Genomic DNA, 12256 nt, shown 5'->3' with positions numbered 1-12256 from the left:
CTTAACTCGTATAAAACACAGTTTGCTGTTAGTGAGAGATGAGAGTGCACTTGTGTTGCAACAAATCGCAGTGAGTTAGTATTGAAAAGAATCAACTAAAAGATCTTTTAATGCAAGGGGATTTGTTGATAAAAATAGATTTCAAGGATGACTACTTAACTTTACCAACTCGGATGTGGCATCAGAACTACCTTCGCTTTCTATGGAAAGCATGCTAGAATTTGCTTGCCTCCCCTTCGGCTTAGCTTCAGCGCCAAGAATTTTTACAAAATTGATGAAACCCGTGGTCGCTCTTTTGAGGAAGCAAGGGATTCGTCTCATATATATAGACGATATCCTAATTATGGCAGAGTTCGCAGATATGGAGTTTCATCAGGCAGCGTCGGCTTTTAATCTTCTCGAGAGTCTGATATTTATAATAAACTACAAAAAATCTCAATTAATACCAGCTCAGGAAATGGTGTTTCTAGGGTTCGTAGTAAACTCCGTGGACCTTTCGTTCCTTCTACCAAGGGACAAATTAAGGAAGATTCGGAAACGTTGCGAGAGTCTGCTCGAACAACCAGAATTGTCAATTTGAGAGTTATCAAAATTCCTGGGGCTTCTAACCTCATCTATTCATGCCGTTTTCCCAGCCCCCTTGCAATTCAGAAATCTGCAAAGAGTAAAAAAATACATGGTATGGGGGCACAAAATTCTTACGAAGCTATGGTTTCATTAGACCAAGCGGCCATGGAAGAGGTGGCTTGGTGGAGGAAAAATCTCCATGCTTCAAACGAAAAAGCCTTGTTCCAGAAACTTATGGATCTCATTATTGAGACAGATGCCTCACGGAAGGGATGGGGCACATACTGCCTAGGTGTAAGTACGGGGGTTCCCGGGATTTCAGGTAGAAAAAGCTTCACATCAATTGCTTGGAATTGATGGCAGGATCACTGGCCATCAAGACGTTTACAAAAAACAAGGTTTGTGCACACGTGAAAGTATTAATGTAATGGAAAACACTGCCGCAGTAGCGTACATAAACAATATGGGAGGCACCCACTCGCAGGCTTTATCAAATCTAGCGCTACAACTGTGGGACTGGTGCATCCAGAACAGAATGGTGGTATCTGTTCAACACCTGCCTGGGTACTGGAATGCCAGGGTATCGGAATGGGCATAGAGGAATTTAGTCGATTCGAGTGATTGGAAACTGGACCCATCAATGTTTCAGGCATTAATGAAAATATGGGGTCGATGAAGAGCGACTTATTTGCCTCTCGCCTAACTCATCAACTTCCCAAGTTAGTCAGCTGGAAACCGGATCCCATAGCAATACATTCAGATGCGTTTTCTTTAGATTGGGCAAGCCTTCGAGGCTATAGCCCAAGTGTTGCAAGCACAACCTTGGATCCTATTTTACTGCATCTGTGCATAGATCGCCCTCTGTTGTTCCAACGTCACCAACATTGCTGAGAGACAACATGCCTCACCCCCTTTCCAACCTACAACTGGCTGGGTGGAGATTATCTGCAGACGTTACGATGACACAGGCATTTCAGAGTCACCTCGAGATATTTTTCTGGCTTCCTAGCAAAAGAACACAACCAACACGTATGCTTCCGTTGGAACATGTGGGTTAGCTGGTGTGATCAACGGCAAGTCAATCTCATTGAGTCTTATTATAGAGTTTCTGAAAGATCAGTTTGAGGAAGGGAAAGCGTTTCGCACCCTCAACGTGTACAGATCCAGTTTGTCAGCCCTGTTGCCTGAGATTGATGGATATAAAGTGGGGTCTCACCAGTTGATCTCACAACTTTTAAAAGGTATCTTTAATTTAAGATCGCCAGCACCCAAGTATTCTCATACTTGGAATGTTTCTACCATGTTAGGGTTCATTAAATCACTGGGTTCGAATGAAGATATGAGTATCTGATATAAGATGTTGTTTTACAAGTTGGTAGTTTTCTATGACTAACTGCACCGGATCGCTTATCCGATATGGCTAAATGAGATCTTCGCTTTCGCGCTTACCACCTGGAAGGAGTATCCTTTCAGCTGCCGGGCTATCTAAGGAATCAAAGCCAGGAGACTTATCAAAGACCAGCTTTCACGCAACGTATCTCTCCGAAGACGAGTTGTGTCGGGTAAAAATGTTTGAGATCATATGAGAAGCGAACTGCCGATAGGAGACCGAAGGAATCGAATCTCCAGAACAGACTATTCCTGTCCCTCCTTCTACCGCACCAACCATTTGGTTCCTCTAGATTGGGGCGTCGGATTAAGACACTATTACAACTAGCAGACATTGATTGTAATATTTTTACGGCACACTTCATTAGAGGTGCAGCCACTTCTGCCACATTTAATCAGTGTATTTCGATTTCGGAAATTTTATCGATGGCGGACTGGTCTTAGGAAAATACCTTTCGCAGATTTTATTATAGACCGCAGTTCAACCTAGCACCAAGTAGGGAAATGATATCTACCTGCAAGAACTAGTCAGGCTTTAAACATGCATTGTTAAATTGAAGTCGAGGATATAGAAATATAACTGTAATTATGCAAGTCTGCGCAGCAGATGATGTATAATATTAATTATATGGGATATACGAGACGAGATTTAACAATGAATTGCCGCGACGAAATTTCCCCATCCCATGCATTGTTAAATGTGATGGTTTACCATGGTATGTCTTTCCTTATTTATAACATTCACAAAAAGACAAAAAGCAAGCCACTGGTCAGCGGTGAAAGGTTGAGACAGTCAGGCGTTATGTTATTTGTTAGTTTACTTTGAATTGCACTGTTGTATTTAAATTATTAAAGAGTAAAATAAAGACAATGCAGTGTAAAATCTCGTCTCGTATATCTCATATAATTAATATTATACACCATCTGCTGCACAGACTTGCATTATCTACAATTGTTTTTTACGAGCTGTGAGTACGAATGTAGGATACCCCCCCCCGAATTAACGACGTTAAGGCAACCCTGATTTAAATTCACTTTCGGGGTGCTTTCTCCAATTGAATTGTTTTGATGAACTTTCATTGTTCATTGTAATAAATTATAAAATAACCTTTGAAAAAAACGGGCGCTGGTCGAATGCTCCAAAAAAGCGTGTTGATATAACTTAATAATGCAAAAATATAAACAGCCATCAAAATCAATAAATATATCTTTTAAATATAGTTTTTTAACGCGTGTTTACATAACTCTATACAAACTCGGAAAATGTTTTCGATTTTTTAATTATCATATGAGTATTTAAATTTATGCGCAACAAAATGGTGAAACAAAAATCATATGCCTAAATTTCCGAGCATCTGATTGGACATACGATTTTCTTCATTTGTGAAAAACGTCGTAACTGTCTTGCATTCTGATTGTATATACGATACGCTTCCCTCCGAAAGAAAAAGACAACGTAAAATACAAACCTAGTTCCTTCATAAATTAATTGCCATTCATAATGTTATGACACAAACGGTGGAAAAACTAGTTTATCCCAATGAACAATTAATTTGTGTTATTGTATTTTCGTATGCAAATTATGTAATTGTTTTTAAGCGTTTGAGTTGTGTCTATCATTTCAGCAAACAAATTTCACTATAATCTAAAATTCAATACTCGTATGATAAAAAGATTACTTCATGGTTGGTTCGTTTGAATGATTCGTGGAAAAGTTGAGAATAAAAATCGTACGCACTCAGTAACCATGAAGTAATGTATTAAAATCACAATTTGCCTCAGAGGTCAAACCATCTTCAATGATTCATTTTCAATAATCCAAACAATTTTTAAAAAGATTTGCGAGAATTACACGGTGGCTAACACTCTTTAGCCTGGTTATAGAATAGTCATTTCATTTCGAGTCATTTTATTCGTGTGCCTAATTATGTAATTTTTTACCAGACCTTTGGGTTTCCTTAAGCGCTCCCCCCTGTTCTGAATTTTGCAAATATAAAAATCAGGTGGGAAAGTCCATGCTCATCAGACCAGATCTGTAAAATAATGCATGCACGGCTGCACTTCGCTATAAGGCCCATTCACACTATCCGATTTGTCTGATCTAATTGTTTTGGTTCCGACTTTTGGATGCTTGTTATAGCGGTCCGATATTTTTGTTGGCCGGATATTTTAGGAGATAATTATGGTCGTGGAAGTAGCCATTTGTGTTATCCAGTAAATTTATCGATATATTTTGCGTGCTTTTTTGTCAAATCTAATTTTTCGTGCCAAGTATGGAGAGTGAGAATGCTGAAGCTGGCCGGCTTCCTCTGATCTTTTCGGATGAAAATAGAGCAAGTTCTATTTCCATCCAATTTGACTCGACTGTCGAAGGGTCGCTTTATATGTCTTTACATGATTCGTTTTTTAGGATCGGACAAAATCGAATCTGCTAAATCGGATCGTGTGAACGGACCTTTATTCAGGCGACCGCTGCAACTCGATTAAGACGACTCAAACGAACGACTGGGACAAATGTATGAGAACCACCGCTCATCATTTACTTCATACAGCGTTAGCATCTCACTTTAGTTGTCTCCGTCTTGCCAGTGCCGGCGGGGCCTTCAGGTGCTCCACCAAGATTTAAGTGAAATGCTCCAACCAACGTACGATAGCAACGATCAGTCAACGGAGTAATGACCAATCTACGCAATAAAATTATGGAATAAGATCTATGTGTTAAGGAATAGTCCAGGCGGAATACTTAGTGAAAACAATTACTTTGTTGATGCTTATTCCTGTGAAAGTACTAATTCTTATGAAGGCATAGCCCGTAATACTTTCTTTGAAATGAAGTGTCACGGGTTTGTTTGGTTCTAGGACGAATTTAAACGAGGTTTGTACATAAACAAATAAAACATGGGTACTTCAAACCGTGAAAGAACCACTTTCAACAGTCACAGTTAAATCAACAAAACATAAAAAAAAACACTTTCTTCTATTAAGAGATCAGGGGTTTTTTCAACTGGTCGCGCGTGACATATTCTAAATAATCTTATACCTTCCAGAATTTCCCAGGTATTCGTAACCGTAGTTGACCGTTGCATTGATAATTTTCACAAGGCAATTATCATTTTCCCAGTAATAGCGAAGCTGAGACAGCCAATCAAAGTCATTTTCACGCGAGACACCTATGAAAAAGACATTTTTTACATTATATGGCTTATTGCCAGCGGAGTAATAGAAGTTTTGAAATAGAAGTTAATAATAGAAGTTTTGAAAACAAGCGAAAATTTCGATCGATCAATTCTGCATAAAGTAAATGAAAAAAAATAAGTAAACATAATCTTCATGGCGTAAATATTTTTTTCAACACGAGAAAAAAAGAATTTGAACCAATGTCGAACTCGTATGCTCGATTGTTTTTTTTTTCATCTTTGAAATACTATTGACACAGTAGCGAACCATTATAGATCAAATAAATTATAGCTGCTCAATTTTAAATTCAAATTGCATACAGAAAAACACTATTGGTTGTCAGTTTCTAAAAAATTTAATTTTTCAAGGTGTTTAGAAATGTAAATTCATACCAAAATGAGATGCAATGATTTATTTTGACGTACTCTACATTGAGATTTGCAGCATTAAGCGTCTGGGTTAAATGTGACATCAAGAAATGATCAATGGTCAATAATTCCCACAATAAATTTCAATTCTACAAGTCACTAAACACTTTATTAAAGTTTTTTCGGACTTATTCAGAATGTCAATAAGCTGAATGTTCCTTCAAGGACTTAACAGGCCGTTAAAACTTGATAACAACAAATCATGCAAGTTATAGTAGAGATATTTACACCATGTAAATCGAAACAATGCTGTTGAAGCATGCCTAAACCTGGCAAATAAAACTTTAAAAGACTTTACGAGATCAAAAGGAGCTAGCAATGTTCATTCTGTAGCGGCCTATTTCGCTGATTCATGAGTTCCTGTAAATTATGCCTGAGGAAAAACTGCTCGTTCTCCCGTCGGATAGAATTAGAACACTCGACAAAAGGCGATAACTGTTATAGATGCTGTCAAAAATGCAAATTTAGCGCACATATTTTAAAATACACATATTCTCTGCTTTCAGTAACAGTTGCGACTGTCTTGAGTAGTGTCCTTTCTTATTGCAAAATAATTTTTTTATTTATGCTTGAAAAACTAAGTATGTAGATGAATTGTAAATGATGATAGGTGTTGATGATACCTTTCTCCACCATATCTTCAACGACATCCCTTGCGTGCACATCGATTGTGACCAAGGCTCCCAATGTCGTTCTATTTTGCTTCGACAGTTTACCTCGAACAAGACTTACGATATCTTCGAGCTAATGAAATGTTTTACACAATCAGTAACATGGTAACAAAATGTCCCATGTCTGAAATATGACGAGACACATGCTGAAAAAATTCAAGCATCCATCACCGAACGGCAGACGCTTCTATCTCAAATTCTTAAAGTGCTTATGACCACAAATGGGTTTTTTATTGATTCAGATAGTTCTCAAAAAATTAGTTAACAACTTCTACACTAATTTATACAAACAAAAAATATTTCCAGAAGTAATACAGCTCAAACAAAAAGAAAAAACACACACAAAAAGATAGCGCACTCAAAATGCAGGATCTCATGCAAGAATACAATTTCAATAATAATATATATAGAATTTATATTTTAAATTATGTATTGTTATAGAGTTTTATGCATAATAGGCCTTGTTTAAAAGAAAAGATACAGAACAAGAAAAGTAGCTATGTTGTGATATTGGCTTAAATAACTTTCACAGATGTATTCCTAAGTTATAGCTAAGTGTTCGCTTCTTTTTTCTTAAAACCTGTTTTTAAGCAGTAAAAACTTATAAAATATGCATTTTATCAAATTTGGAACTTCTTAAATAACTTTTCGACACATACTAAAATCAATAAAACCAAATGGAGGTCATATATATGCTTTAAGTTCTGCCGAGATGTTGGTTAAGATTTAAAAGCTATAAATAACTTTGATAGATAATTTTTTGAATTTCAAGCTTTCAGCAAAAACAGATACAGATAGAAACTCTTCGGAAAATAAGAAATCCTTTTCCCTTTATGTATTTTTTTCATATTATTTTAAGCAACTTCAAAATATTGCTACAGATATGATCTAGCTACAGAAATGAATAATTTGTTCCGCAAAACAAATAATCAACCAAGCAAAAAATCTTTTGCATTTCTAAAATTAAAATGCTATTTCATGTTAAAAACACGAATCGGAATGTCAATCAATGATTAGAGTATTCCAGGCATTTTTACCTATCAGTTAAGGGAGCGGCCTCCCTTTACTTCTTTGTATTAAACTACAAGTCACTTAGATCAATTTGCACAAATACTAGAGCGCAGACACCTAAATACTATACAGTGCAGATGCCCACAAATTTCTGCCCTTTCCACTATAATAATATGTTTTCACAACCTGCTTGGTCAATTTTTGATGATATTCTTTCAAGCCGTTTTGACCGCTTTTTATCGCGTCGTGAACTTCAGACGTCCAATATATCTGACTGACACAAATAACAACCTAAAAGTTTTTAAAATTAGGAAAATAATGTATATGTTAAATATAACGAGAAAATGCTGGTATGAAGTCAATTGAACAATACTTTAATTTACACTCAATCTAATTGCAATAGCAAGGCGGGATTTCAGGCGATTTTTTTACTGAAGCCACTTTACAGAAATTATTAAACTGCTGTCAGTGGTATACAGCTAATTAGTCCATTTAGTCGTGCCATGCATAAGTTTTGGTTTCACTGACAGCGAATACAATAGATTTTATAGAAATGAATAACAATGTTATAAAGCTAACATAAAATGACTAAAACACGATGGATAGGCTATTGGTTGCAGTAAGCGATAAGAAAAAATCGACATTAATATACTTGCACTTGACAAGATCAAACAAAGATCTATTTCGTGTACAGCCAGTGAACTGTAATAACAACTGAAACGATAAGTCAGGGGGGATTGAAGCCAGATGATGGCAGCCATATAGGTCCTTTTGTAAACTAAATGGCATTTTATATTTATAAAATTCAAAAAGTAAACTTTGCGTTACTTTTTCTAAATACTGTTAAATTTGAAGAATATTGGTCGAATTTATAGAATGTAAAAAAATCGGCCAAAAGTCATACTATTGCCGAAAAATTTAAAAGCAAAGTCCAAAATTACGAAATTTCCTCGCAATTTTTTGTTGCTTTTCCTGAGTTTTTGAAAGTTCCAGGCATAGCTAAACGTTCAAACCACCCAAATATTGTAGTTCTATGTTAAATACACAATCCTACCAAATTTTGTAAAAAATGAGCAATCTGCCGAATAGGAAAATGTGTTTTTCAGAAGCATTTTTCATGCCATGGAACACACGCAATACAAATATGTATACAGTCAGTGGCGGATCCAGGGTACCTCTAAATAAATTATAGCTGCTCAATCTTAAATTCAAAGTACATTCAGAAAAACGCTATTTGTTTTGAATTTCTAAAGAATATAAATTTACCAATGAACTTGTCTCTTAGGTGCTCAGAAATCTAAAGCTCAGTGTGATTAGTAAAAGTGCAAGATTCTCTCAAAGAGTTTTTAAAAAGCTTTTTTTAATGGTGTAAATTCATAAAATCAACATTATATTTTAATTATAAAACCAACACAATGAAACGCGTGCGCTGATTGGTCTAGATGTGTGTTTGCAATAGCCTGAGTAAAGCACATCTGAGCTCAACCTATCAAATCAATCAAAGAGAATTTGCAAATTGTTCACATATACATTTTAGAGGAAAAATTAAATGTTTGTCTTATTTCGCATTATTGTTATCTTACGAAAAAAATAAAAGATGTTTTTCATGTTTGCACTGGCTTATGCAATCCTCGGTAAGTAAACCATAAACGTACTTAATGGTTTACTTTGATTCTTTTAAAAAAATTTCGTAAATCATGAAGAGAAGCTACCAAATAAATCGAAACTAAAATGTCTAATAATTAAAAGCTAATGTCGTCAAAAGCGTTCATATATATGTTAATTTAAAACTGTTATAATGACTACATTACGAAGCTGGTCAAAAAATTACATAATAAAACAGCAAGAATGAAAACAAAGTAGATAACAACCTGTCCAGGCCATTCTGTTACCCAATGTCTTCTTTCCTCAATAGCATATGCCTTTAAAAAACATGTTTTTCTTTATTGTATAAAATAAGTAAATCATTAACACAAAAAGTATGGAAAGAAATATGTCCTCCAACTGAAAAAAAGAAAATCTCACAAACCCAGTTTTGACAAGCTAGTCATGCACTAGTATTCTAATATACATATACGGTAATTAACAAGAAATAAAAAACAGTTGTTTGATAATTTTCAAGAAACTTCCAAAGCTACCGCAGAGTTTACAAAGCAATTTAGCAAATTGAACACTAATCAACAGAACTTTTGTTATGACTAAAACGATCATTGCAGTTTGAATCATAATGAAATTAGTAATTTGTACTGAAATTTGTAGCTTTTTGGTAACTATTAAATGCCAGCTCCTTTCCTAGATGAAAGTTCAATGAGATATTTTTCTCGTTATATCAATAAGAATTAGAATGTGAAATTTCTTTAAATACAACATAACAAATCTGTCACCTCGACTGATTTTCTAATGATGTCTCTGATGCTTATTAACATAACATCTTGAACCTAAGAAAAAGTTCCATCGCAAAATACAAGTTACAAGGAAACCAAAAAGAATTAGCTAAAAGAAAAATGTTAAGAAACTCTGTGGGAATGCTAAGGCAATAAACATCTTACGTGATAAGCTACCAAGCCTAGTAGCTCAAAAGGTAGAGCGGCGGACTAGTATCCCGAAGGTGCGAGTTCAAATCTCGTCCAAGACACATGTGTTTCAGGTGCATATTACAAACCGTGTTAGGATTAATATATTAGAAATACTGCAATGGTGTAGGAATACAGTGAAAACAATAAAAAGTCAATCTAACTTAAAAAACAAAATGAAAGTTTTGGATTTTTTTAGAGTTTTTTGTATCGCTCTCTACAAATTTAAGTGGAGTAAGCATTGAGTAGTTTTGTTTTTAAATAGTTTTTGAAAGAAGAAACACATAAAAAGGTTCTTTCTTCAGCTCTACGACTTCAGCATTTCATATTCATACGAGGGTCGAGGCTTATGGAAGCACCTTCTTTAAATAATAATTTCTAGCACAAATTTTTGATTTTGATAAAATTATTTCAAGTCAAATGACTTTTAGTAAAGGCAGTCAAATAAAACTGAATAGATACCTGCAACAGCCACTTTTCTACAGCTCCTCGTGCTTCAGATGTTGAAATTGTCTCGCTAAATGGTACCTACGAAAAGATGAAAGCAAAAATCTTATGTTAAGAAAGAATAACGAGTAATACATGTCAGACTGTGTTCAGCTAGCGCGCAAAAGTTTTACATAATATTTCACTAAACATACACCATATTAAAATTTAACTAAACTCATTTGATTAAAGAGGCTTGCTCCCTACAGTTCACCTGAAATTTGGGTGTTTCAAGTAGATTTCACTTAAAACATTATTTTGATCAAACATACTCAAACTTTAGAAACATGCACTATGCGGGAATATTCAAGAATGGCAATAAGTCGATAGATGCTTAAATAGGATAACTGTTATCGTTGTTATGGCAACCATGTCTCATTTTCTTTAACACCTTTACTATATTGTTTTAAAACAATTGACCGTATCTTTTTTTCGGTTGGGTGAAATTTTCTGATTTTTTGCGTTATGATTGTCATTCATTCAAAGAACTTTATGTTTGACATTAAAAGAATTGTATGATTAGCTTTTTGTGAAATTTGAGAATTTCGGCTTCATGAAAAATTATTTGAGATTTTGTTCTATTTGGCGTAGGTTATAATTTTTTTGTAATGGCTATCCACAAGAACTTTTAACAAAAATTTACTCAAGGAAAAACGAAAAAATCTTGATTAAAGTCAGCGCAACCAGGCGTTTATGTAAAAATAATCCATTCGATATCAGTACAATAGGTGCATGCAAAGCGTCCCCAGTCCCCTTGCTTAGTAACTGTAGGGAGCCTCCTTAAAAAAATTTGAATAAATCTGTATATCTCGAATCAAACAATTCACCTTCTGCACTTATTTACAAGAATTAGTGAAAGTACAAAAGGAACATAATTTAAACAAAACATTCATAAGTTTATTTGATAATCATACATGACTATTTGTTTTTATGCTAAATGTTTCCATTGCTTTTTTGTGGTGAACTAACGTTAAATTGATTACGCAACTGTTTACATATTATATACTCATAAATGAATTTTAATTTTATGCGCTTTATTAGCTACTAACGACGTTTTTGTTTACTAAACTCAATAGATTCGAATTGATTGAATATTGAACACATTAAATATTAATATTGCTTTGATTAAAAAGAAACAGCTATTTCAATCTGCTGAAATATCATCTGGTAGAAAATTGTAGAAAGCGACTTCTTGCAAGAAAAAAGCAGGTTCCGAAACATGTAGAGTCAAATGTTTGTTTTGACCAAAAACATTACGGAAGACCACAACACGAATTTCTTGTCAATTACAAAACCACAATTAACAATTGCAGAAAACCACAACACGAGTTTACGTTTTCAAAACAGAGAGCGTGGTAAAGGATGCGAGTAATTGTTTATTGCTCAAAAAACGGTTATAATTAAATGACCAATTTTCAACACAATTTTTATGATCAAATTGCTTATTGTTTACAACCATTGTTTTGACGTTCTTCTCTAAATGACCAAATTTGCATGTGGTTGTTTTGACCATTTTAATTTGACTTCTCTAAATGACCATGCAAACTTGAAAATGGTTGTTATGACAAAGCAAATTCCATGGCCTGCAAACATAGTCGTTTCAAACATTCGCTTTTCACTTTGGAAAGTTTATAACTGGTATAAGTTTGTTTAAGAAAACCTCACAATGAATGCACAAAATCTACCATAATATGTACCAAATCACCTTCTCTCCTTCACTACTGAACATGTGTGTAATATCTAGGTTATCTGTGAACTGCAATTTTGCCATTCCTTCAAAACATTTCTTCAAATGTGGTTGAACACGATAAGGATCTTTGGTCTCGGACAGTATTTCAAGCATTTCGTCGTTTGAAAGGAAAAAAAATCTAACAATGAATCAAAGACAAGCATAAATGTTCATGCAGCTGCAAACAAGTATGATAGAATAAAAAAACCATACAAATGGTTGCTA

At 34.6% G+C, this 12256-nt stretch overlaps 1 protein-coding gene across 4 annotated transcripts in view; it reads right to left on the bottom strand.

Moving 5' to 3' along the window:
• The window catches only part of LOC124447050 (dynein axonemal heavy chain 12-like), a 96517-nt gene that overhangs the window by 57112 nt on the left and 27149 nt on the right, over window positions 1–12256 (bottom strand). For all 4 annotated transcript variants that reach the window (XM_046997954.1, XM_046997952.1, XM_046997953.1 and 1 more), the window contains 8 exons: window positions 12008–12170; window positions 10279–10344; window positions 9628–9681; window positions 9115–9165; window positions 7430–7534; window positions 6185–6305; window positions 4997–5126; window positions 4523–4640 (listed from right to left, as the gene is read on the bottom strand). In XM_046997954.1, coding sequence (XP_046853910.1) covers window positions 4523–4640; window positions 4997–5126; window positions 6185–6305; window positions 7430–7534; window positions 9115–9165; window positions 9628–9681; window positions 10279–10344; window positions 12008–12170 — 808 coding nt within the window. The remainder of the gene's footprint in view (window positions 1–4522; window positions 4641–4996; window positions 5127–6184; window positions 6306–7429; window positions 7535–9114; window positions 9166–9627; window positions 9682–10278; window positions 10345–12007; window positions 12171–12256) is intronic.

Source organism: Xenia sp. Carnegie-2017, unplaced genomic scaffold (assembly GCF_021976095.1).
Source record: "Xenia sp. Carnegie-2017 unplaced genomic scaffold, XeniaSp_v1 HiC_scaffold_22, whole genome shotgun sequence".
NCBI classification, from domain to species: domain Eukaryota; kingdom Metazoa; phylum Cnidaria; class Anthozoa; order Malacalcyonacea; family Xeniidae; genus Xenia; species Xenia sp. Carnegie-2017.
This window is presented reverse-complemented; position numbering and strand designations above follow the sequence as displayed.